General features: G+C 39.6%; 1 protein-coding gene across 1 annotated transcript in view; it reads right to left on the reverse strand.

Moving 5' to 3' along the window:
- LOC138036187 (T-box transcription factor TBX20-like) overlaps window positions 1–20,332 on the reverse strand; it is a 20,355-nt gene extending 23 nt beyond the window's left edge. The window contains exons 1-7 of the mRNA XM_068882547.1: window positions 19,686–20,332; window positions 19,174–19,435; window positions 17,825–18,092; window positions 10,844–10,996; window positions 7,346–7,434; window positions 3,573–3,730; window positions 1–2,581 (exon numbers count right to left, since the gene is read on the reverse strand). The exon at window positions 1–2,581 is cut by the window's left edge and continues 23 nt beyond it. Coding sequence (XP_068738648.1) covers window positions 2,121–2,581; window positions 3,573–3,730; window positions 7,346–7,434; window positions 10,844–10,996; window positions 17,825–18,092; window positions 19,174–19,435; window positions 19,686–19,785 — 1,491 coding nt within the window. The 5' untranslated portion in view covers window positions 19,786–20,332 and the 3' untranslated portion in view covers window positions 1–2,120. The remainder of the gene's footprint in view (window positions 2,582–3,572; window positions 3,731–7,345; window positions 7,435–10,843; window positions 10,997–17,824; window positions 18,093–19,173; window positions 19,436–19,685) is intronic.
- Window positions 20,333–27,309: the final 6,977 nt, after the last annotated feature.

Below are 27,309 nucleotides of genomic sequence, written 5' to 3' on the forward strand. Positions count from 1 at the left end.
AACAATTATTTGGACTGTTGTTGGTCTCTGTCTTCCGGTCAATGTGCTATTCCAAATTTTCATTAGTGCACAGCAATCGTTGTGCGACTACGATCAAAAATCATTTCTCGTTTTTCTTCACATTTCGAAAGTTCTTGTGATGAATACTCGAAATGCAAGATAATATGCAACCATTTTAAAGAGAAAAACTATTTACTTTGACAGCATTTTTTTCATTTAACGGTCCGCCCATAACTCGGTGTTGTCCTAACAGATAAGCCCTCAGAGAGCTGGATCGAGGAGAAAGCGACGTCATTTACAAGTACACCAGCTAAAAATGCGGCTTCATTAGTATGCAGAACACGAGTTTGACAATCTCGTGCTGCACACTAATGAGCCGCATTCACACACTTCATTTTTAAGATCTCTGAAAGCTTATCGAACCACACCAAGTAATGGCGGACCGTTAAATGGAAAAAAGTGGAGTCAATGAGTCTTCCTATTGAAATTATTACAAAAGATTTCGCCCGTTACGTTAAGTATTCAATGCAAGTACTTTCGAAACGTGAAGAAAAACGATTAGTAGCTCTTTAATCGACATCCAAAACTAAAACGCCTACATTAATTAATTTGTTCTATATTTTAAATAAATACTTTCAAACAAATTGCTTTTCTTCAAGTTCCTAACAAGGTCACATATTTGGATCTCCCATAATTTAACTCTTGCAGTGGAAAATTATCAAACTGTGAAAGCAAGAGCGATGTTAAATATGTACTATCACTGATTAAAAAGCAACTAATTTGGTCTTAAACAAATAGCATTGCAGTACAAACTAAAACAGTTCGATTTGCATTGCTAAATGATTATTCGTTAAACTCTGGTTTTGTTTGGATGACTAGTTCTTAGTGAAAAATTATGTAAATATGACGAATGTCATTTTTGAACTATTTAAGGCCGTCCCCTGAATTTTTTGTCGCTTGCGGTCGAATTTTTCTGTCGTTAAGCCAACCTCGTTCCAGGGATGTCTATTCTTACCTTCCCTTGGAGCGAGGTTTGAAGTAGAGGTCTAGTACCTCCTATAACCCATTTCCGAGTTGCTGCATGCCTCAGTTTCAAAGCGAGTCCTGGTGCACAACCATTCAAATGGAAATGAGTTGCGTATTCTTATGCAAATCAAACTCATTTTCCTTACAATAGTTGAGCACCAAGACTCACTTCGAAACCGAGACAAACAGCAACTCGGAAATGGCCCATTCATGCCGTGGAGCATGTATTAACATCAGAACAAAGAGATGACTTGAATTGTAGTCAGTATTAAAAAAAGAATGTTCAAATTCTGTTATTATATTTTTTTGAAAACAATTCTTGTAAACTGATTGCCTTAACCACAACATTTTTTTCTAATCCACGCGACGGCGCTGCAAAAAGGAGGATGGCCTATGTCGCTACTTTATAATCCCCAAAACGGCTTACTGTATACCTTATCTGTAAAGATCTTCAACAAATTTATGTCAAACCGTCAACAATTGTAATTAGTTTGCGATGAATAAGTATTAGAAAACCCAATTTTCCAAATAACTTAAAATGTAGTTCAACCGTGTCAACCAAAAATATTAAAATTGGTATTTGTCCATCAGTGTGGGGTGTAAGGAAACGCGGTACTTGCATGACGTTTAACAAACTGAAGGACGTTTTAAACTTAGTAAAACATGATTGATGAAAGGTGATCTGAGTATGGCAAACTAACATTATTGTGAGAGTATTCCAAAGTAAGAATGGTCGAAATATTTGCCGGGTGTGAAAAGTATAAGTGTCAGGTATTGAAAGGTCTTTTTTCTTTTTAGTTCCTAAACGTCTGAATAAAAATGCTTAGGTCTGGTTTCATGGGTACTCAAAAAAGGAAAACTATGACTCCTTTTCAGAGTCACCGATCAATCGTCGAAATTTTGAACTTTTGAAAAGTAAAAGTGTTTAGCCGGGAGAGAGTTCACCTGAACGGGAATAAACTTAAAATGGACGTGGAAGAGTACGTGTAATCAATAAGACGTTTAGCCATCGTCAAACTACCCATATTCAAAGCTCACAAGCTCTGGATGTCGCCACCATAGTTCAGGCCGCATCTGGTCACATGTCCACATACTCAATGATAGGGATATGGCGAAGGAGATCCAGGAAAGCCATGGTGAAAAGTAGTAGATATTGTAAGCGGTTTGCTATAATCATTCCTTCCCAGTCCGTACTCTGGGCGACAATCCAGTGTAGAGTGCACACGTGCGGTAAGGTGACTTGGGGTGTGGTGGATGGTGTGTTCGTTTGGATGGTTCATGTATCCTGGATGAGGAAGCGGACGCGGTGCGTGGCATGGGTGCGAAAGTGCACTTGTTGTGGTCAGCGGCTTTAAAGAGTTCATCGGTAGGTTTTGCATGTAAGGATGCGTTGTCAGGTTAAGACTGGGTGACGAATTTAAAGCTGTCGTCATCGCCGGCCTCTCAGGACAAAACGTTTGCTGCCGACAGCTGCTTTGTAGTGAAGAAAAGGCGCATGACGATTCGTACGTTTCGGATGGGCGACGAGAGAACATGACATGGCCAAATGCACTTCCTGGAAAGAAAATGAGAATTTGAACGTCATCTCTGCCGGATTTTCACTTGAAACGCTGTCTTTGTTCATGCATGTGTTCGTTGTTGGTACAAAAAGCTATTCATTCACGACTCCAGTGAAACAATGAAGTGTACATTCAAAGGCCAATACAGATTGGCCAATTAAACACTATGATGGTTGATAAAAGCACCTGCAGTCCCATTACTGGTATATAGTGCCCTATAGCTATATTGTCTTATTAACCACCTAAATAGGATATCACTTGGAGCAAGCGCCGTTGGACGAAAACTTTAGTCAAGGCCAAAGCTTCAGCGGGATTTCGGTAGCCCCTTCTTACACTCGAGATCGTGGCCAGCTGAGATAACGTGTACGAAGCAGTGTGGCCCAGCGGTTAGAACGTTTGCCTTGAGATCCGAAGTTCCCGGGTTCAAGACCCGTTCTGACCACTCGTTGAATTTGTTCCTAGTAGTCCCTGGTTCCGGCAACTTCTCAGCTGCACTTGTAAATAGCCAACTGGTTTGCCTCCGGCCAGTTGGGATTCTTAACATTTGTTGTTGTGTTCTGTCGTTTCGTTGAATGTGTTTCATTGGCCCTGAAAAGCCCCCATGGGGAGCGGTCAATTAAGTATGTATTGTATTGTATTGTAACGTGGCTGTATAGACCTTATTCAAAAATGGCGGTCACATTTATCTTTTGTCCACGTGCAAATTAGCCTACCAAGCCTCATTTTAGAGCAAGAATTCTTTTCAATTCAATGTATGGTATCGAGGCTTGTTAGGCTAATTTGCACTTCGACGAAAGAATTATAAATTGACCGCCATTTATGAATAAGGTCTATACTGAGCAGAGATAATTGTGTGTTCTAGCATACAATACCCTTACTGGGCTATCACCCTTGATTTCTGAAGTTAGATTTTGAGCCTTCCCAAAGCTTATTACGAGGGGAAGAAATTACGAGCTCTAAATTATCAGATAACTCTTTCAGACGTACCAGTTTGCCCCATCATTGGCGGTGGAGAGGGTTCGTTGATATCTGGGAATTTCGGCGGAGAATCCTGAAAATGGCGTTTGCAGGATTCGCTGCTGGAATTGGACCCAGCGGGGGACAAGGGCAGGCCATCTGAGTCTGTGCAGTCGTCTGGTGACTTTCTAAAAGAGTAAATAGTGCGTATATGGTTTCAGTGCTTTAAGAAGGAGTTACAGTATATGGGTTGCTCATGCGTCTTCTTGGATAAGATAGAGGAGGCCTATTGAAAGGTGTTTTAGAACTTTGTAACTGTTTTTGTAACCTGCATTAGTTGTGTAGTAAAAACACTCGATTAGTAGTCGCTGTTTTCATAAATTCCATTTGCCCCATCATTTTGTCATTTGGCTCGGCCCTACATCTGGATGTATTCTTCAAAGACGGTGATTTTACCCAGAGCATTTACAAAATAATGCAGTCTTTGTTGTTTAAGATAATTCATTTGCAACGAAAATCTTCGAGTGGAAAGCGGCAGAGAATTCTCCTAAGTTGAAGGATAATAGTCACATGGATAATACTCGCGCCAGACTATGCAATTAATAAAGTTGCAAGCTAGTATAAAAAATGTTTGGAAACCTTTAATTGATTTTCCAACTAAGAAGTGAACTAGAAATCCTACTAAATCCTCGGGGCCTGTACGGTATACAGCGTGCCGGAAATCCCTTTTACATAGTCACTGCATGAAAGTCGAGAGAAATGGCACTGTGCGGATAGACATTACCTAGGACCGCGAAGCCGGAGTGCTTCTTTGGTGCTCAAGGTCTTGGAAAACGGTCAAGTTTTAAACCGATTCGTGCTCTTACCGTGCCATTAACCGAAAGTGCTCTCTGACTTAGAATGTAGATAACGTGAAAAAATTATTCACCTAGCAACCTTGCCAGTGCGCTTATGATTCAGAGTATAAACGGTTGAGGGAGGAGTGTAAGTGAAGTATTCAGTCGTAATAATTCTAAAATCTTGCCCGTTTTGTTTGCTACACTTCATTTGCGGTCGAAGTAATCTTTGAATAGTTGCATGGTGTTGGCGTATTTAATTGGATGGAATGTTTGCACGTGCAATGACATCCATTTATTTATTCTCCTTGTGAGAATACTTAATTAAATTGGGTTTCGGGTGTATAAGAACTTCTAGAGGTTTTTAGTACCGCGATTTATTAACCTCAAGTTGGATTAAGGTGGCAAAGTGCAAGCTGCCCTCTTAATTGTTTCATAGCTTTTACACCATACACCAAGGACACATTCAATTTAACCTCTTTAAACAGGGGCATCGCGGTTTTAGGGAGTGGTTTCCGATGTATCACTTGAGAGGGTTTTTATTGTTATAAATCTTGAAGGACAATTTTTCACAGTTGTTATCAAGAAAATTCAGCTTAAAGCTAATAAGCTTTATTTTGAAAAAGGGCTTCTTAAAATCGGCCGTACAAGATGGATTTAACTCTTAAATCTTTTGTTTAAATCTTTTAGTGTGATTATTCAAATGAATTCTAAGCTATAGTAGAGATGTCCATTACAAGAAGGATTTGAACCCTTCCTTAAGCGTACTCATTCATTTTTGCGCCTTATGCTGGAATATTGCTAGCGGGTTGTACTCAACAACGCTGTGATTAATGTCGATCTTCTTACGTTTTAGTCTGTGCATAGAACAAAATACCTGTGGGGGGTGGGAGGGGGAGCGTTGCATTAGGCTATTCAAACACTTTAATTACGCACCATCTACAAAGAGTCTGAAGATAGCTTAAGTATGCGATAGGCAAAAGTGGACTTGTTTTTATAACTTGATTTTTGCTATTGCATCTGTTAATTGCATGAAAGGCGCAACAACCGGATCAAGGTCGTTTTCTTTAATTCGTACTGACAACTCCTAAGAAAACACAGACTAAACGCACAAGGCTTTGTTGTTCTTGTTTATAAGGCGACTTGAACTGAAATTTACCCTTTTTATATTCGAAATCCTCTGATATAGTACAGAAAGCAAGCATAGTGTTCGTGAAATTTTCACTGGCACCCAATGCATGGCAAGACAAAATTGTTACGTACTGGCCCCAGTTGTTCAAAAGCTGGATAGCGATACCCACCGGATAAATCACTATCCAGCGGATAAACACTAGCAAAACCAATTGAGTTATCCAGTGGATAGCGATTTATCCGGTGGACAGCGCTATCCCGGCCTCGTTTGAACAAGTGGAGCCTGGAGAAGACATTCCTTAGAAGAGACTGTATAGTTACACTGAAGGAGAGAACATTTTGATGAAAGTTTTTAATTACCATGAATGAGGTTTGCTGAATATGACCAACTAGATTGGTGCCGGATTTCGAAACGAAAGGACCCCTTTCAGTTGCTATCAGCCGCAGAAAAATGGTCAAAAGTCCTCAAAAGAACAATTTTTACAGTTTTAGGTCTCAGGTTACCGATCGCAAAAATTAACACACGTTCCATGCGACGGAATTGGGGTGCTCCTCACACTCGTGAGTCTTTGTTTTTATTCCTCAAATAAGACGACCAGAAATCGTGGCACAGCTTCTTTTAAGTTAATAACGAACCATTTTTAAATTTTACTAGAACCGCGAGAAAAAATTCGAAGCATAACCTGTCGATTTATCGTATTTTGAAAAGTTAAATATCAAGTCGTGATTGGATAGTAACTTTGCGGTATAAATGGTCGCCCATGTAAACCGGGGAGAAAAATTTTAACGTTGACAACCGCGCGCGGCCTTGACTGTTATTTCCAAATTCAACCTGGCAGAGGCGAGGTCATATCTCGGCGGTTTCCACTTGAATGTTAATTCAGTAACAGGAAATGTAGGAGACACGGAATGATCTGTTGAGTTTTGGCGATGGAAATATTGCAGGAAATTTGGAAACAAAACCTAAGGCCGCGCGCGGTTGTGGGATACGGCGATAAAATTTTTCTTCCCAGTCCTCCAAATTACGTCACCAGATCACCTGGAAGGAATCCAGGTGCCCACTGGTATCCAGATCCCAGCCCATGGATTCCGGATCCCGAATAATGGATCCCGGATCCTGAGTCGTGGATTTCGGATTCCAAAATCACGGGTTCCACCAAAATGGATCCTGGCGCTCGTTTCTCGAAAGTCCCGAAACTTTACGGGCCATTCTCGGGTGTCACAATTCCCTTTGTATCTCAAGAATGGAGAGGATTTAAGTCATCAAACTTCACAGACATGTTTCTTTTAGTTGGCTTGAAAACATGTTAAAAGTTCGGCTTTCCGAAACAAGCGTTTGGCAGTTTCACAAATGACTTTTCGGGACTTTCGAGAAACGGGCCCCTGGATTCTATCGATACCGGATTCCAGGTTCTGGATTCCGGGTTCCAAAGCCACCCATTGGCTGGATTCCAGAATCCTGATTGCTTCACATTGGGCGAAAAGGGACACTCTCGAATGAAGCCTGCTGTATGCAGATCGTCCTGCTTGGAGTGTAAGTCTAAGCCCTAACGCTTTTAAAATTATCCTCCGGTCTGTCATAGAACAACGAAGATCTACAAACACGGTCGATTTCAAGATTCGTTCCGACCGGTATTCTCTTCTTCTTTCCAAGTTTTACATTGTTATTCCTCAATGTTGAAAAAAGCTTAAGCCACGAAGCCTGCCTAGAATGACGTTCCAAGAGTGCTTTGGTTCAAAGTTCAATTTATTTATATGGATTGCCCCCCGTATTAGGCCCCACCAGGATAAGTTGGCAATTTATCAAAACCGTCTCACCGGCGGCGGCGTACGTACCTTTTCACTGCTATATGGTGCATTGTGTTATTGCAGCTCCCGCGAAATCCTTTAGCAAATGGATTGTTTTCGATCTTCAACTGTGTTATCTAGAAAAAACAAGTTGTCTGCATGTTTAAGTAAATTCTCTCCATGTTTTAACCTATTCAATTTACTGACGCACAATACACTACTCTCGGAGAAAATTGCCCAACTTAACCTTCATTTAAAAAATAGAAACTTTGTTCAATCACGAAACCTACTTCAATAGCGTGTATGATTTGAATAATACCCGGCTTTAAGTGAACTGAAAAATACTCTCTCGGGTGGAGACGTTTGCTATCCTTGAACTTGGGATAAGCTTATAATAACAACAATAACCCTGAAGAAATTCTTTCCTGTGCTCTCACAAAAGCTGTGAGGCACTTGAAACTGCTATGTCTTTGCTTTTGTCATGAGTGCAGCCTTTGCTTATGAGACGAAATTTAGTGTTAAAAAAAAAAAAAGACGACGGTGATTGGCTCCGATGAGTAGTACTACGTGCTCTTGAAAAGACTTCGAACAAATGCAGGAAACTAAAGCGGAAATGTCAAAGTTTAAATCGTGTTTAATGAAATAGACTACATAAAATTCCATCTCAAAGTAAAACTTGTGAATTTCTTGATAGATCAAAATAGTTTCTTCAAGCTAGAGCTTTCAAAGCGGTCCACCTTTACAATAGCCAACTGTGTGATAATAACTCATTGCTTTTGTCCGTCGGCGATCGGTTTCCCTTAAACAGGAGAGATCATTCCCTAGGCTTTTTTCACTTGATTGAAACTCAATCATAACAATTTCTTCCTGTACAGTTCAGTGGTCGAAAGCCTATGGATTTGGCTTGCTTTTAAAATCATTCCTAAAAGCTTTTGTTACCCCTTTTAATCTTCAAATGTGACCTAAAAGCACAGTTCGTGTGTTTTGTGGGGCCCTAATCCGAGTGTGACCATTCCGGCGAAGAATGAATGCTCTAACGAAATGATACCGCCTTCCCGCGTACAAAATGGGTGTATGGTTGACCATGCAAATGAAAACTATTGATAAGTTTACTTTCCTGTAGCTGAGCTGTTTGTAATGCTTGTATGAATTTTGAGTCTGTGAATGTCATAATTTAGTGCCAACTATTTAATTGAAAAACTATTTAATTGAAAACTATTGAGTGGTCTGGCAACAACATGGCGCTGATTGTCGTGTTTGAGTGACTTTTGAAGTGAAAACTACCGAGAAGCACTTATGGCGGTAGAGCTGTTTAGAATGCTGCACTTCCTGTTTCAAACCTTCGAGTCTGTATGAAATCCATCAGTATTGCCATTCAAAGAATATTATAAGTTACTGAGCAGTACTTTCCTTTGGAGCTGTTTACGATACCATACCCTAGGGGTTTAAATTTTGAGTGTGAATTTTGAGTCTGTAAATGTCATAATTTAGTGCCAACTATTTAATTGAAAGGTATTGAGTGGTCTGAGAACAACACGGCGCTGATTGTAGTGTTTACTGAAGTGACTTTTGAAGTGGAAGCTACCGGGAAGCACTTCGCTGGGACTGTAGAGCTGTTTAGAATGCTGCAGTTCCTGTTTCAAACTTTCGAGTTGGTATGAAATCCATTAGAGTTGGCATTTTGCCATTCAAATAAAAGTTACTGAGCAGTACTTTCCTGTGGAGTTGTTTATGATACCATACCGTAAGGGTTTAAATCATTTTGAATCTAGTGTGGGTGAAATCCTAACTTTTTAGCATTAAACTGAACAACTCCAGTTTGTTTTGCCGTACAAGATGGCATCTGTGAACGAGTCAGGTGGAACTGAAGGAATGTAACCATTCGAATTAAAGCTAGTGACCACCATTTTCCGCTGTTTTGTCTACGTTCCTGTGTTAGATCATTTTTTATCTGACGATAAAAATCCTAAATATTTAAACTGGACGACTGAACACCGTGTTGAAACTTCCTGTCGTTATTCATTTCGTTGTTCATTTCGTGCATGAAATCCCGCTTCATTCCGCCTTGATATTCTACTGATCTAAAGAGTTGTTTGATCGTGTAATTCTGTTGTTGTATTGTAGGCCGTGTCTTTCGCGCTGTAGTATGTCTGCTAACTACGATCTAGATTCAATCGGAACACTGTGTTTTCCAGAAGTTGTCAGACTTACAGAATTTGGCTACAGTATTCATTTAAACTGATTTTGACTCCAGTCTGGCCCCTGGCCAAGACAGAACGAGGTGAAAGAAATTAAGTGTGCGTGAATGAACTTGGCTACACGGAAAAGAGCAAGGGAAAAACAGACGTACTTTGCGGAAACCAATTAATGAGATGAAATTAGCGGTTTGCCGATATCTGCCATATCTAAATCTGATAGTGCGCGATTCCGTGAAACCGCCAAAGCTGACAATTCCCATCGCCAACAAATTCATCGTCTTCACTGAGAACTTGTGGAAATGGCAGTGCCGATGAAATTTCGAAATCGTTTTGAAAAACCGTTGAAACGCTTGGTCTAAAGCGTGGACAGGTTACGCGCGCGTAACATGCCATTGGTTTCAGAGTGCAAATCCGAGCGTAGCTTAGCTCTTACAAGTACTCACTCAATCTCGGGTCTCATTTTAGTAAGAGTGGAGAAAAAAGAGTGCTGTTGGTTCCCTACCCTTTTCAGAGTGGGTGTCAACCCTCCCCCCTCCTCCAGAAAAATAGTACTAAGTTCACTTGATTTACACCTAACCCCCATAGAATTCAGTAAGCGGTTGATTGTGTTAACCCACCAAGGGCCGGTGTCTCGAAGCCCGTTGGTTAAGAGGTATCAAAACCGATAGGTTTCCATAGTATTTAACGCTGGTAAGCGATACACCTTATTCCAAAATGGCCGCTGATTTATGCGCATACAAATTGGCCCTTGTTGCCTTGTTCAAGATAAAATATTCTTTTGAATTTTAAGCTTAAGAACGAGGCATCAAGGGCTTTTTTGAATAAAAACAAAAAAATATTTAAATGGTGGCCATTTTGGAATAAGGTGTATAACCATGCTTTGAGCCCCCCCGGCCAGGAAGGGGGGGGGGGGGGGCTTTCTCGAAAGTACTGAAACTTTACGGGCCATTTAATTTCGGTTGTCACAATTCCCTTTGTATCTATCTCAAGAACGGAGATGAATTAAGTTGTCAAACTTCACAGTCATTTTTCTTTTTGTTACCTTGAAAACTTTTTAAAAGATCGGTTTTCCAAAACAAGCCGTTGGCTATTTCACAGACGGCTTTTCGGGACTTTCGAGAAACGGGCCCCAGGTTGTAGTAAATAATCCGGGCCAGGATTCTCTGAACAGCTGAATGTGTTATTTTAGCGGGTAGAACACTTGAGCGACTGGACCCTTTACTCTTCAGAAATCATATTTGTGACGGTTGGTTGTGGGTATAAGTGCTAGTTGAAATTCTCAGGGTTCCTACGAGGTATTGTTACCTTAGAACGTATCGTTCTTCCTGGACAAACAATTTTCACTCACCCTTGGGTTCTGATAAGCTGTGACTCCCATGAATTGTGTTTCTGGAAATACGAAGGTGTAAAATGATCCATTTCTCAATCCATAAGGACTGTAGTCCTTGGCTGGGATGACGTGAACACGAGGCTGGTACTTGTGCATCGAGTTTAAGATAACCTGCAATACAAAATGGCACAAACTCTCAATCTGAATTTGGGAAAAGGCAATCTTCACCTGACGTAATAATAATAATAATAATAATAATAATAATAATGAGCAATTTTCAAATGACTGTCTAAAGTAATTACGAGATTGCAATTGCTACGCTTAATGATTGGTTTAAAAATCTGGCGCCAATTTATCAACCAATGAAACGGAAAACCAAAACCACGCACGATTTTTCCCGCGCTTTGAGCAAGTTATGTGGAATTGCTACGAATTTGGATTGGTTTATTGCCCTGTTTTCACCTGGTGCGATTGGTCGAAGTGATAACTTTGGTATTTGTTTTACGACACTCATTGAAAACCGCTCTAATAATAATAATAATGATGATGATGAGGATAACGATGATGATCATGGTGGTGATGATGTAATGATGATCACCATCCTCATTATAAGCTTTAAGTAATTTGAAGTGATTACGTTTATGCTTCGACTTCGGTTCTTTCCTTTTGTCTCAGTCAATTTGAGCCAATGACCCCGAGCCTACAACTCTCGTTTCTTTCCTGAAATCATTCTGGTGTCGTCAAACCGTCTATATTCAGGGGCACCCAACGAATCTGTTCCTCACATTATCTGTTCCCCAGAGGAATATTGCTGGCTGGCAAAAGTACAGGTGTTTCGATGAGCTGGCTGGGAAATTTCGTTATTGATAGACGTTTTGCCTGGGAATTACTGACTTTTTCTAACATTTCAACCCGAGCTGGCTGTAGAAACTCTGAAGACTGAGGAGGACGACTAAAAAAAAAAAAAAAACCCCTTCCCTCTCCCAGAGAGTACTCGTTTCGGATCGAGGAATTTGAAAGCACGCGGAATTCCTGGCTGGGAAATAAATTTGATCAGCTGGCTGGGAAACCAACCAATTTTATCTAGCTGGCTGGGAAATTCTTTTGTGTCTTGCTGGGAAAAAGGAACAGATAATGTTTTCCCAGCAACACTGAAAACACCTGAAAATGCCTTCATAACATTTATTTTCATTAACTGGGGTATAATAATACACTTTACAACAAATTGGTCGTTGGGTGCCCCTGTATATTTAGCACAGCTTTTCGTCGAAGTAGTGTCCCAATCAACGCTCGATGACTGCGTTTATATCACATATGCATAAATTGAACAAGAAAAAACACGGAGGGCGTGAATCAGTCAAATATAATCAGATCGACGAAAAAGATCGCTTAGAGGAGACATTACGTATTTACTCCTTGTGATGATCTCCCGGTTTCCGTTCAAAAAGTCTAACTGCTTATCACACATGATTGAAAACCAACAATTAAGATAGCAATTATTATGGAGGCATCGCAGCCAACTGGTAAGGTTAGATCGCTTATGTTGAGATGCGGAGACCTGCAGGGCCCGTTTCTCAAAGGTCCCAAAAACGTTTTGGGCCTGAAAAGCCATTTGCTAAACTGCCAACCGCTCGTTTTGAAAAGCCGATCTTTTAACATGTTTTCAAGCTTACTAAAAGAAACACGCCTGTGAAGTTTGACGACTTAAATCCTCTCCGTTCGTGAGATACAAAGGGAATTGTGGCACCCGAAATAGGCCCGAAAATTTTCGGGACTTTTGAGAAACAGGCCACTGGTCTGAACGACTTTTTGATCCTAATACTTGTAAGTAGACCACTGATTTTCCTCAGGCCAGTTTGGATTAAAAAAAAAAAAACATTGTTGCTCTGTTCTGTTGTATCATTGATGTTTCAATGACCCCGACGGAAAGCCTCTATGGGGAGGGGTCAGTTAAGTGTGAATGTAGCTAAAGAACGAGATGCACGCGTCCCTCATACCCTGCTCTTCAACATCACAGAAATGCAGGCTGTAAATCGTCCTTCATGCATTTTCGTCAAAAACGAGATCATTGAGCAGATCATTAAATTGTTCCCCAGTAGGTTAAATAAGGTTTCTTTCACAGCCCATTATTGGACATCAGTGGAAAGTAAATCCTGCTGAAAGCTTTTGTTGAAAACCAACGATCAAAAGGGCGGTTAAGTTCAGATAAGAATATTGGAACGTAATTTTGAATTTCAAATTGCTAGGTAAAACAGCAAATGTACTTTGTCAGTCAGTAAAAAAAAAAAAAATACCAGACGGCAAAATCTGAGAAAAGACTGCTCTTGTTATCACTGAATTAACAAGCTGTCGATCAGGCATTCTCTTTTTTGAGTGTATAACATTTTCAAGTTCATATTTTCAGCAATGTTATCCAGCCAATTTGCTTCAGTCTAATTGGTTAAACGAAATGAGAGAGATATTTTGCATGGAATCCTGTATCTTCTTTCAATAGTTTCGAACGTTTAAATCCCCCTGATCGCCTTATCTCACACACCTATCACACGATCTGCTGTCATTTTTCCAAGTCATTGTGCCCTCGAAGAGCTTTCACAATCACTTAAGAAGGCGGAGTAGATTAGTCGCCAAATCACTTGTTAATCAGTATCCTAGCACCTCTCTCTATTGTGGGATTGTTTACATCGTTTTCGAGACTAAGAAATGCTCATCTATTAGGAGTCATTTTACTTTATATCTTGACAGTTTAATGTTACGTACCCAAGCGTATGCCGTGTCAACTCGACAAATTTTAATTTAGCGCGTACAAAGGAGACAAGACTAATGTGCTTTTCATTAAGCTCACAGAACTTTTTCACCGTTGTTTGAAACAAGAATATATTGTGCAAAGCTCTTTAGCTTGTCAACAAAGGCAATTAAGTCTTTGTTCGTATCGTGGGCTTTTCAATGGACCTTTGTAGCAAGTGCTTCGTGTTCGTGTTTTCAGCAAAAACGCACTGCAATTTAAAAGCATCTGTCCTTCTGTAAATTTTTAGATCATTGCGCATCGTTTTTTCACTTTTTGTTGATGTGCAGTTTATTCTTTTTTTTTTTTTAATAGCAAAAACGGCGAAATCGTTGTTAAGTCCGCTACGTTCGAAATCCTATCTTCTGAAGATCGGTTTACTTTGTCATTATTACATCCCATAATCCTACGACTTTTAAAACGTAGTTTTTATCAAAAAGAAACTTTAAAATATATTTGTTGAATGTCTTCCGGCCGTCCCCTTTGTTGAAAGCGAAATGACAACGGACCAATATGTTTTTTTTCTGTCGATCATGATTAAAATACATTTTCCGTCAGGACAAAAATTGTTCAAGTATCCGTGCTAGATTTTATCTACGTATCCTCCAAAAGATTTCGCATAATGGCACTAACCCTATGCTTTGTCTTTCAGTCTACTCTTGTCGATTCCTCGAATAAAAGTTTGTTCCCTTTTACGTTGTTTTTTGCTAGAACAATTGATTGATCACTCGACAGAAGAAACAAAAAATTGAAATCTGTCTTGCGAAGATCTGACCCCGAAGCCTCCTCTTTTAAGCCACTTTCTGGAGGCGAGAAGAGACAATTTATACAAATTTAAGTGCTTCACTTTCCGTACCTGGAGTTTCTTCAGAGCGTCTTCCGTTTAAAAAGTGGTCAGTCACATGCCGCTATTCCCTGAGCGATCGAATTGATAATACTGAAGACATTGGTTAACTTTTGGATCTTTGTAACAGGGGTAAAAGGGAATGTAACCAGCACAACGACGTCTTTGATGCAATCATCGCGCGGCTTCCTTTATGCGAGGGATTTGAAAGAAATCATGTTACTCGTGTGATATTGACATCCCCAGTTCTGTTTTCGAAAATAATGCAATAATTACTCTGAAAAATCGTCTCTGGCAACTCAATCGGGAGTTGAAGCGCAATCATGAATCATAAATCATAAATAACCGCACATAAATTAGAAGGAATTATGAATTTTTGCGTTCACAACTTGGGAATCATGAATTAGGAGAGATGGTGAAAAGAATCATGAATAGCAACTTGTTTATTAATCTTGAATAATTGGGCTCAAAATGACAGGAATCATGAATATCGAAGGTCAAATGAGTCCGCTTCCACCTCCGAAACTCAAATGTAAACATGTTTTTAGCTGTTATACCGCAGTTGGATACGCCACTACCAACACAGTCCTTTTTCTTTCTCTCAATGGTTGTTTTTAATGAAAGAGTATCGAGTACTCAAATTTCGCTGATAGCTTTTGAAACGAAATAAATGGATGGGAGGGAATTGGAAGTATGATTTGTAGTTCCATTTGACCGTAGTTCGTCCTCTATGTCAAGATCCAGTCAGTTTCGATTTGACTGAAAATGTCGACTTTCAAGAAAGGGTACAGACCGGGATACCTGGAGAAAGGTTTTTCGGAGCACGAACGGAAAAATTTACAAATTCAACCTGCATAAGGCTAGGGTGTCAACTCATGGAGTCGAACGTGAGCACGCTAGAACCAACGTTCCTCCCAACCTAAATCTTTTGTGTAATTTGTGGCATTGAAATACAACAGGTAATTCACTACTTTTCATTGATTTAAGGTCTCAACGCGAACTCAGTGATTTCACTCAATTGTAGTTTTGAAAGCGTGGTACATGGTCCGCTATTGTGTAAAGTTTAACGATGCTCATAGAAATATGCTTGATATGTATTTTAAGAGCCAGCTTTCCGTTCTCCCACTCATTTGACATGAGAGGGCTCATTAAGACCGCACTGGAAGCGAATTGTGAAGGAAGTCAGGCTTCTTTTAACTATAAGGAGAATTTCCGAGAGTTAATTAAGTTCGAGGCTACATTCAAACTCGTTCATCTAATCTATGGTCAAATTGTGAAGGCCGAGACACTCTCACCGAAGAGTGAGAATCATTGGAAACCCGTACTTGACCGATATCATCTGTTTCTCGATACTGTGGGTGAACGTATTTTATAGGCAACGAGCAGTTTTCTCCAGACATGCCCTGTTTGTGTTGGAATGATGGTTTAAGCCCTCCACAGAGCTCAGAGCTCTAATCAGTACCTCATATTGTAGTCTAACAAATACTATGCAATGATTTTGGTCCTGAGCCCGTCTTCTCCCTAGTTCTCTGGAAGGGCGTTTGAATACGCCTTTCTTTTGGAACAATGAACTTAAGATTTCAATTTGCGCCATGAGTCATCTAAGCTATTTTAGAGGTGGGGTAACATAGTTCCTGAGAAAGCTATCCTGCCTTTCCTTTCTCAAACTTCAAGGCCAGCTAGACACGATAGAACTTCTTCAAAGACACAAAATCCGTTTCAATCTTACTGGGTATTGGTCCCTTCATGTGAACGAATCGAGTTTCCAATCTTAATTGGTCAGGAGCAAAGAAGTACTTTTCTATAGATCGTTTGTTGCCTTTTGACTTGGAATTAAATCTTCTTTTCAAAAGAAAAAAAGGTCATTAAGCCCTGAGAAGTTGGGTGTAGAAAGCTCCCAGAGACTTGGCAAAGAGTCTAATTTTATCTTACATGAAAACTTCAGTAAACGCCCCACAAATAACAGCGGCAAATAACGACCATTGACAAAATCAAAGTTAACATACAGTATATGCATGCATATATGAATTTAAACTCCAAGAAAGTTCAGTCGACTAACGCCTAAAAGAAGTGAGAATAAGAAGGGGAAATTGCGTGAAGGTCAAAGGAAAATTTATCAATGCCGTTGATCACAAAGTTTGGCGTGAAAAGCTTCACCATAAAGTAGCTTTCACTTAGAATATCGGCAAAGCATTTAGTCACGAAAATGTGACTCTCTCTTTAAAACCATCCAAGTGTGCGATTTGAGAAGAAAAAATCCTGCTCGATGGCGACAGGATTGACAAAGAATCCCCAAGTTTAATGTCACGCTGGCCCCTTAAATTTTAGAGATCCTGTGGAGCGGTTAATGTGGCTCACTGATGTCCACAGCTAGTTCGTGCCCTGTCCAAAGTGGTTCAAGGGTTTCTTTGGAGCCTTTTACGGATACTTTGTATTCTGATGCTTAATATCGCACCCCTCCATTCAATCATGCCGTTTCCCTACATCCCCTTTTAGTAACGGAAACATAATTTAAGCTTCTAAGGTTGATTCCATTTTCGACCGAGTTAGCACCTCCAGATTGGACGCCAGAACAAATTTAAAGGAAGGAGAAAATTTTTGTCATGTCGTAATCCAATTTTCTCTTGATTTACATACCGACTCACCTGACCTCGCCACCTTGAACCATTTAGTAATTTTCTTCCACATTTCAACTTTGAAATAACAGTTTCGATTGGGCCATTCAAATAAAAGTACTTATTTTCCATTTGGTGTTGTTTCTAAGTTGATCCGGCCTCGAATTGAAATCTCGCTATTGATAGAAATTTAAGTTAAATTCTTAAGAACGGTTTTATCAACTCGAGTTCTACTAGGTAAACCTGTACATTAAGTAATAATTAATATAATTATATGCAAGGTGCTTCTTTCAGATTATACTTGCTGTTTAGATCACTCTGGTCTCTTCGAAACTGGCGAAAGCAATCGAACTCTTACTTTCACTTACTTCAATGGCTCACCGGCTCACGTTCAAAACTACTGAGCTTCGTGGAAAAGAAACTGCTGCTAGAGATATGCCAACCCTCGATACTTAAAAGAAAACTCGAACTACAGCTTTTCATAAAATTTAAGTGCCACGAGTAGCATTTGAATTTCGAGTTGGGTTCTAGTGTTCGAGTGAATAACTACGATGAAGGCATTTAGAGGGAAGATTTTGAACAGCAGGTAGTCCTTTCAAAATCCCTTCTTAATATAACTTAATTAAGTAAAAATCTAGCCCCATTCGTTTTGACTTCTTTTGATGGTAAGAGAACCGGAAAAAACATGAAGACACAGCATTTTCACGCAACAAAGCCAAAGGGAACATCTTTTTGTCAAAGTGTACAAGGTAGCTTACGTGTCCAAGTTGATCCATGTGATTGTTCGTCAGCTTTAACTTCTGAAACGAAACAACCTGTCTCATCCACTGCGATCCTGTTCCAGGCGAATCTGGGTGAACAAAGATTCTTGTAGGCATCAATGGCTCTGCCTTTCCAGTTACAGACCATTCTGAATTATGAAACTTGTATCTATTGTCGTCTGCTGGTATGATGTCCAAAACTAGAACGTATTCCTCCTTGGGATTTAAGCCGCTTATGTTGACTCGAATCACGGGAAACATGCGTCTGTTCACAAAAATATTAACAACATAAAATGGTGGGTAAGAAATTTCCGTTGATGGAGTCGACAGACATAGACCTGCACTTTGGTGTCGTTTTGAATTGTGCGAGGCAACAAGGTTTCTTTTCAGTTCAAGTTTTTTTTTTTCCCGTTGAAAGGAGCCCTTTATTTCTCTGGGTCATGTTGGGCAAAATGCACGAAACGGGTTAATCGGTATCGCCCCAAGTGGGATGAAACAAGAAAGAAATATGTTTATCTTTAACTGTGTCGTTCGCGTATGGTGTAATTCATTCCGCCCTTCTATTGCTACATTTCATTGGACTGGCATGGGTTTTCTCTGTGTCCTTTCTAGACAATTCCCACATTTCATCCACGGTGCAACTCGCACAAGACAAATCTCACAATTTTTTCTCAAACTGAGAAGCCCTCGCAAAACAAGTCGCAAAACCAGGGCCGGTGAACGCGCGTCATTATTAATTTCGAAAACATAGACATAAACACGTTGTTAGAACGCTTTTGGAGGGCTTGACAGCTACGTAAATCGAGAGCAGTTACGATGATGGTTGTTGAAACGTGAACTCTTATCACACATGTTCTTTGAGACAGCGCTGTCAAAGTTTATAAGTACGATCCTGTATATTGTTTGTTTTCTTCGACCTCCCAGAAACACTAATACGGCCTGCAAGGAAACTGAGCCAAGGCAAGGAAATAATTTTGTAAATTCTTCAAGTTCAGAGCCCAGTAAAGCAAAATCGCCGAATTCTCTCAAATATCTCTTAAGTGGAAGCCAAGATGAGACAGGATCGCATCATCACAGGAAAGTGTTGAGCAATGATAGCGTTCATTTAAATTGTGTCAAAATTTGGGAAAAGTTTGTCCACAGAATTGAACACTCCGTCGAAATGTCTTCAACGAAGCTTCAATGCCGGGCGTAAAAGCGTTAAATGGTCACTATAGGGATTTCATGAAATCTTGTCCTTCCTTCGCTATATTAATCCGCGAGAGTCTTCGCATTAGTTAATCGGAAATATCATCGCGGTAGGGGGAGGTTTTGGTAAATTTATTTAGTGGCTATTATTCTCTTACCGTCCCGTTTTGGTTATGATCATTTCTGTTCCAATCTCATGAAACTTGTCCCAAAGATCTTTATTCTCCAACTCGACTTCTAAGCCACAACTGTCTGATCTTAGCTGGCCGTGCGGGAGAGAAGATGAGAATCCAAATGCCATGGTGTGTATTTGCGAATAAGCCGAGTGAACCGTTTGGTTTGATATGGTAGAGGAACTTTGTATATCCTCGTAAAAGTTTGAAGGTCGGGTGTAGGAGATGAGCGAGTCAACGTGACGATCTGGCGGAAGAAAAATTATAAAAGGAGGCCGCGGTGTTAGCCTTAATATCGATGAAGCGCATGAGGAATGCTTGAGGTCTGGCCGGCCTCCGGTACTTTCTTAGTGTAACTTAAGGACGCCAAAACTTCGTTACAATTTCCATTACGTCAGTTGAAGAATGAAACGCATCCGCGGAAGCGGGATTGTGAGGCTTAGCAAGGCAGAAATAAGGAAGGGCATAACAGCCAATAAAAGAGAACTTTGCCTTACCAAAGTCGAAATCTTGTCCCTGGAGCATGGAGTTGCTGCAACTGAGAGAAAAACTAGCACGTGGAGCAAACTGACCGTCTGGGCTTTCAACGGATGTCATAATCACATAAAAAACTAAACAGCTCTTGACGGTTTGTGTATTCCTAATAACAAGCTTCAGTGAGTTATTTGCGCCTTATATTGGCCGACAAGCGCGTGTGATGTCCAGCAAATGAAGTGGTCAAGTTACTCGCCGGTTATGTTACCTGGCAGGTCAGATGGTCGGCTCGCGACCCCGGCGTGATTCAATTCAAGCACATAAACAGCGCTTCCGAGCTCAAGAGTAAAGTTTTGCCGTTGCAATCAATCATTAAAAGATTTTATTTATACGCCATAGAGACATAATGTCGCTGGCTTGTGGACATTCATAAATCACTTAGGCGTTCTGCTCAATTACAGTAATGAATCTATTAACACTGTGATTGGACAAACAGCTGTCAAATCTCCATCAAAGTTGTCTTTGGATAGCAATAAGCAATGACGTTTTTGTCATTTCCTGTTCATCTTTAAATAGCTATTGTGTAGACAATCAGTTAACCGCGTGAAGGAGGCGGACTTGGACAGCCCATAACAACCAACATTACACCAAAATTATCTGAGAAAGAATTACTTAGATATTTTGCTTTGAAAAGAGAATCGCACGATGAATTTGAATGATAATAGCCGTGTACTTGAACGCGCGCACGATACAATACCGAAAAGATTTTATAAGCTCAACATAACCAAGTATTTCCGGATCTGTTCTTGCTCACAAATCTTGACAGATAGGAACTTTCAATGAGCCGGCTGGGAAAACGTTTTGTGTCCCAAATGAGGAGAAAAGAAAACAACCATATTTGAATTTGTTTTGTACTCAAGTTGAAAAGAACGCAATCGGCAACAATGGGTTGTGTAACCATGTGGACATTGGCATTGTTCTGGACCAGCTTTGGGAATACTAATCAACAAAGTACCATACTTTCAATAGCAGCTTTTGCACGCGGTTGATAAAGAAAACTCTTTTGGAAAAAAATGCTCTGGAAAACAAATTAGATTGAAAAACGCAACCTTGCCTCCGTTGAACCACTGATTGACATGTGCCTATTAAATATTGCACTAAACCAACAAACGACAATCCCTTGCTCACGTACAAAAGTTTTAGTACGGCCAAACCCAATTTTAAGAGTTTTAAAGCAACCGATTTTGTCCATGAAGGCCAATGAAGGCGAAGAAAACTATTGAATTTTAAATTGCGCTTTACCTGTTTCGAATTCAGCATGTTACGGTTTAAGATATTAATCGAAGACTTGCAAATATCCCGCAATTTCTTTATGCCTAAGGAGGATTTTTCTAGAAATTAAGTCTGGGAATGGAAACAGCGAACTATGACCGATGCATTTGTACAAAAAAGTAAACATTTTTCGTGGACTCGGCTTCCAATAACATTACATTATAAGTTCTACACCGGCGGGAAATGTGATCATAAAAACGTAAGCAGTCGATTTACATGGGGGTTTTAATCATTAAGGAAAACAGAAAATAACGCAAGTTTTGCAAGGAAGGACGGGTTTATGGTAAGATATACTAACCTCCCAGCCATTTCCTCAGCTTTTAAAAGATACATGCATTTTCCGACTATTAGAGACGTTGCGGGCGTTCTTCCGGCTATCGCAGACCAAGCGCTGTTCTGATTCTATTTTCTGCACACAGGAAAATGTGTTAGGGAGTCACGGCCACTCTCCGTGAAGAAGATTCACAAGCGTTATAAAATAGTTGAAAAAAATTAATTTGGGGCACTGCAGTTTCTCTCTTGTGTTGACATCGTTTAAGTGCATGGTATCGCATTGGAGTAATTCCATTATTGCATGCAAAAAGCTTTTAATAGAGATTACAGACAAGAAGAAAAACATGCCCTTGTGGCTGATGAAATACGTTTTTTTATAATTATTTGATTGCCTTAGCCCTAGTTATCGACTTCAAGCGAAAGTTAAGTATCACGGAAAAAAAAAACTTTGCTCAAAGAGTCTGTGGTCTGTGATAGTTTCCCCGCCACATTTTTGACCTAAAGAAACCAAGTGTTATGACATTGTGTATATTTAAATGTTTTCAGATTGTTTTGTTTGTTGCTTTCTGGCACACGATATTGTTTTAATATCTCTTCCATTTTGACGGAAGCGGAGTTCGATCCCTGATCTAAATACTTGTCATTTTTCTCTCTGGACGTGACCATTTGCTTTCATTGTTCCTTCAGCGTTTCCTCCTTTGTGCGGTTTTGGACACGAAAGCTTTCAAGATTCGGTTGACACTATTGTAGGAGATTTTAAAACTTGACTAGCCTGTTTTAACCCTATTCACTTTAAAACTTGAAAACCTGCCTTGAACATACTTTCACTACTTATTCAAGCAAACCAAAAGTAAGCCGCGTTTGGTCGCTTTCATTGAAAAGATGTCATTTGCTTTTCTTGCAGATGAATAATTACTGAAAGGATTTAACCAACCAACTCGTAGAGTGTAACTCCGCGAAAGCATGGCATTGCAGGTATGCGCTGAGCATTACCAGTTTCATTCAAGGCATACTAAAGGAAAGCCGAACGGCATCCAACGAGCAAATTAGGCCAAAAACCTATTGAGCGACATTTCTAGACTCCTTATAATGTTTTAAGACTGTCTAAAGAGATGTTTTTATCACCTAGAAGAATTTGATCTGTTTGGAAATCTTAGCTGAATATTGAAGTGCCCGCAAATTTTAGGGAATGATATCTCCATTTCAGTAATTGCTACCTGAACGTAGCCTTCTAAGAACTTCCCAGCAAACCATTTGCTCTTACGAAACTGCTAGGTGACCTTTTGAAGTGCCAAAAATTGCAAAAATATCCCTTCCGAAAACGTAAGGGACTACTTTTCCCTGGTTGAGAATCTTTTAGGTGATTTTTGATGTTTTGGTAAAGAATTCTATTGCTGTTTGACAACTTAGAACCGAAATTCTTAGAACAGTTTGACTCCCCCGAAAGCTGTTTTGCGTTGCTTTCATTGAACTCTATGCAGATATTTAAACCGCGCTTTAATCAACTACAGTGACACAGCACTGATGCGATACAGATTCACTACCTTTCATTTGAATGCTTCGGCACACTTGCTGAATGATATTTCACTCTTATATAAACTCAAAAGCTAAAACAATTTCTAAAAAGTACATTAAGTAATAGAAAGTACTTTGAACAGTTTTCATTTGAAGGTAATACGCCGATCAACTCGAAACTTCAACATCCCCCCCGACCTCGGGCAAAGCCCGGGCAGATTGGATCGTTCAAATCCCCTCCCCCTCAGGCCAAAATGGTGTTCAAATGCCCTACCCTATCGTCGGATTTGTCTGTTATACCCTACTAAAGAACAATCGACGTCGGCTCCTGCCGTCTTTAATGAAGACCTTTTGAAGACCTTTTTTGTAAGCCAATCGCTCACAAATGCTACATTTCTTCCTTTAAACTCTTCCATCTCGTCCAAACACGTGTTTTATAGATGTTAGTGTCTTCGGCACCCGAAAAAAACATTTGAAACTTAACACTTCCGGTTCAATTTTCCCCACCCCACGTAGGCAAAGGTCAAATTCCCCACACCCCGGGCACAGAGGATAGTCAAATGCCCGTGTTTTCCCGGGGGGGGGGGGGGGAATGTTGAAGTTTCGATTTGATCGGCGCATAACACTTAATGGTTTTTTTGAGAAGTTACAGTGTCGATAGTTAAAATGTCCGTGAACAAGATCAATCGCGTCGCAGGTCAGTAGCCCAAGTACAGTTATTATTTTCTGAGCTTCAATTTCTCCTAGTCCATAGTTTGCTCTCATGCAGAATCTAAATTTATTCCAACCTAAAGCTCTCACTACGTTTCACAAATAGCTGGCAGTTGTCACAAGGAAGATGATGTGCAAGGCAAGGTTTTATCACATATCCAAAGCCAAAAAAGCCCAAAAAGTCATGTGAAAACCCGCTTAGTTTGTCAAGAAAAAAAGAAATTTTTTTTTTTTCAACGTTCGAAACAAAAGATATCCTGCTAGCGGTGGTTATAAATAAAACGGAAAATCGCACACGAAGACGGTGTTGAACCTTTCTACGACTCCTTCGAATTCATTTCGATTTGGCATTCCTAGACACTGGTGACGCGTCACAACAAACTTTTCAACTAAAAATTCCTTTTTCATGCTTTCCTTCATCGAGAAAACACAGAACAATAACTCCGCGACATTCTTCTCTGGCTTCTGGCATTGAAGATTATCCTTTTGAGATATACTGCTTCGACTTTAACTTCGACGTCATTACGGGACATTGCCACTCAAAACAAACTTTTTAACTTTTAATGTTCATTAATTACACGAGCACAGGAAGACCTTAACACAAACCCTTTCTACATCGCCTTTTCAAGAAAATAAAAGACCCACATGGACCAATGACTATTTTTTTTAATTGTTCAACCCAAGGATTTGTTGTGCCTTAGGTTCTTTGCTAATTGCAGTCAACGGTTATGCAGTTTAAAGGGGCAATTTCAGCACTGATCAAATGGTCATAGAATTAACTAAAATATCAAAATAACTGTTCAAAACTATAGAAGAACTCTAACAAAACACAGGGAAGCCAAGAAGGGACATGGATGGACAAAACTGAAGAGGATTGAAATGGATTGAATTTGGGTAAATTTGAAAAACGTCGGCCCACCTTTTTTCAAATTTATATCAGTCTATATCAAAATGTCATTTACACAGCTGGAAAATCACTCTCAGTTGTTCTGTGGCCGTGATTTTGCAAATGAAAGACCCTTGCTCTGCCAGTTTGACGTTTAGAGCTCATAATTAACGAAATTAAACAAAATTACCTAAAATAGCGTGACCTAGCCCCTTTAAATAATAGACCGGATTAGCTCTTCGGTATCCATACCTTGCCATTGCATTGCACAAGTGCAAACCTAAAAGCAAACATAAAGTCCTTTTCCCTCTCGACTACAAGCAAAATAGCCTTTCACCACTGATAAATTATCTGCCCGCCCAAGGAATTAGTTAAAAGAAGTTTAATTCAGTTGTTTACCCACCCGTAAATTTCCGCCTTTTTCAAGGTTTTTGAAAACGATCTCGATGCAATTATAAGCTCATTAAGGAGAAGTAACAAGTAGTAGCCAATCTTTCAGGGAATAGGAATATCATGAGTAGCTTCGTAGTTCTGAGAATAACTTCAAAATCGTTCCTAAGCTTGCATGTTTGGCGTCCACCCTTGGGCGTTTGGTCAACCTTTGTGTAACAAGATTATAACGTATCACTGCTTTTTTTTTCTGCAATTGGGATGATCTTGTTTTCTTTTCAAGCAAAATTTAGAGATACTAATGTGGCACCCATTAAGGGTTGTTTTCTTTAAAGAATCCATGCAAAAAGTCTAAAAGAGCTTAGTAATACATGTCATCAAAATAATCCGCTATTCTTAACCCTCACTAGGAGACTAGGAAACCAAATTAAATGGTGATCGAAGGTGGTCCATTTCTAATTACTTTTGCCCCGTATTGCTTATGCCATTCCTCCAGTTTAACTGTTTATTTGATATTTTGACCGTGCATCAAAAATAGCCGTAAAACTGAGTCTTCTCAAAGTATTAAGAAATCGAATGAAATCTATCGAAGTGCTTCCCTTTGGAGGCTAACGATGAAATGGATAACTTAAGCCATTCTAAAATCGTTATTTGGGGCAGTCTTGTGATAAAGGGGGTTGTTCAGAAGTATTTACCTGTGGCTGTGTGTTAAACCTACTATTTCAGTTTGTAGTGGGTTACTTTATCCGATTCTGTATTAGCCCAGAAATGTACTGAAGAAATGACATTCTGGGCCCGGTTGTTCGAAAGCCGATTAGCATAATCCAGGATTAGCGTAAACTTTTGTTTCATGTTTTCAACTTTTTGGTGAAAGGTTGTTTTGCTTATTTTTGTTTTTCAAGATTGACTTCTTCTAATGTAAAGTTTTGCCAAATCAGTATCAACGTTGAACAGCATTTAGTAGTGGAGTAATAAACTCCTTAGTTAATTTTTAATCTGGGATTAGCGTTAATCGGCTTTTGAACAACCGGGCCCTGAAGTTTCCAGTGGTACTGTATTCTGAATTCATATGGCCTACACTTTTCTCCTTTGAGTAAGGCCCGATAAAAAATGCAATAAACTGTTTACGAAGTTTTGATAGATACCAGGTTATAGCATCTATAGGTTTTTTGGTAGGGGTTGATTACAAAACGAAAGGGCGAAGAGCCCTGTGGCTTTTGTATTATTCCACGCTTTGTGTTGCAACTTGGCTCACTGACCTGGAAATTAAGTTCTTTAATTATAAAACGCAATTAAGTTATTAATCACTAAAAGGAATCTATCTTGTACTTAACGAAAAGGCAATGGTCAATACCTTTTTAACTTGAAAGTCCAAAAATAAAAATAAAACGTTCGAATCTCGTAGCTTTTAATATTTTTTCTCTAACATTAGCTTTAACAATTAAGAAGAGGGAATTAGTAGGAAAGACGATTAAGAACGAGATAGAAACTTTTTTACTTATCTGAGGTCTAAATGTGGCGAACTCACTTTCTCAGGGTATTTTTGGCATGGTTACTGGTACGGTTTCGCAAAATTAATGCCTCTAAATAGGACAGAAAACTCATAAACGTTATTTTTTTCAGAATTGATTACCCGGTGCTTCAGATTCATAAGATCAAACAGCTGTGGTCCATGTGATTAAACTCTTGATGTATAGTTAAGACCCTTAAATTTTTGTCACCATGTAGAGACGACAGAAGCAGTGTTTTCCCAGGAATTAGCACTTCTTTTGCGATTCCTGAAAAAAGTAAAATGGCCAGCATTCCCAGGCTAATAATATAGAATCTTTTACATCTTTTGCGCGGCTTACAACCTTAAACACATCCGCAAACCGGAATTGAAGCAATTGTGGAGAGGGGAAAACTCGAGAAGAACCTCTCAGAGAAAGAGGAAACTCAGTGAAAAGCGGCTAATCAACATGCGACGCCAAGTTTTATCCTCGCTTCATAAAATCCCAAAAAGAAATGGCCACATAACATGAAAGCCAACCGGCTTGTTATGCCTGTAGTGCTTTTGTCTATGTTGAAGTATCAGTAGATGAAAATGTCCGGTTGCGTTTCGCTTCAAAGCTTTTGAGTAGTCTTTCTTGTTTATGTTTGCACCGTGGTGCTTCTTAATTTTGTCTCGCAACCTTGGATCTCTGAAGCTGTCAATACGAAAGTACAAAGCAGGAAGCCGAGTTAAGTCAAATCGCCATGAACTGAGCCCATAAGCTGGGAATATCTTTGTTGCTGTGCAGTATATGCTTTAAGTCGATTTCCAGATGAAAGAATATGGTTATTCAATTACAAGCTTAAGGATGACTCTCTTAATCACGTTCAATGTTTATGTTTATGTCAATGCTATTCGTAAGCTTGCTCGATAATTTCATTATTCCTGCGCTCTTTCTCCATCGACCAGTTAATTGTCGTCTGTTTAGAAGTGATGCTTGTGACAATAATTTTAGAAAAAAAACCCTTATGCTATCTTAGTTCTTTAATATGCTGTAGTGAAACAATTT

Source organism: Montipora capricornis, unplaced genomic scaffold (genome assembly GCF_036669925.1).
Source record: "Montipora capricornis isolate CH-2021 unplaced genomic scaffold, ASM3666992v2 scaffold_465, whole genome shotgun sequence".
In the NCBI taxonomy this organism is placed as follows: domain Eukaryota; kingdom Metazoa; phylum Cnidaria; class Anthozoa; order Scleractinia; family Acroporidae; genus Montipora; species Montipora capricornis.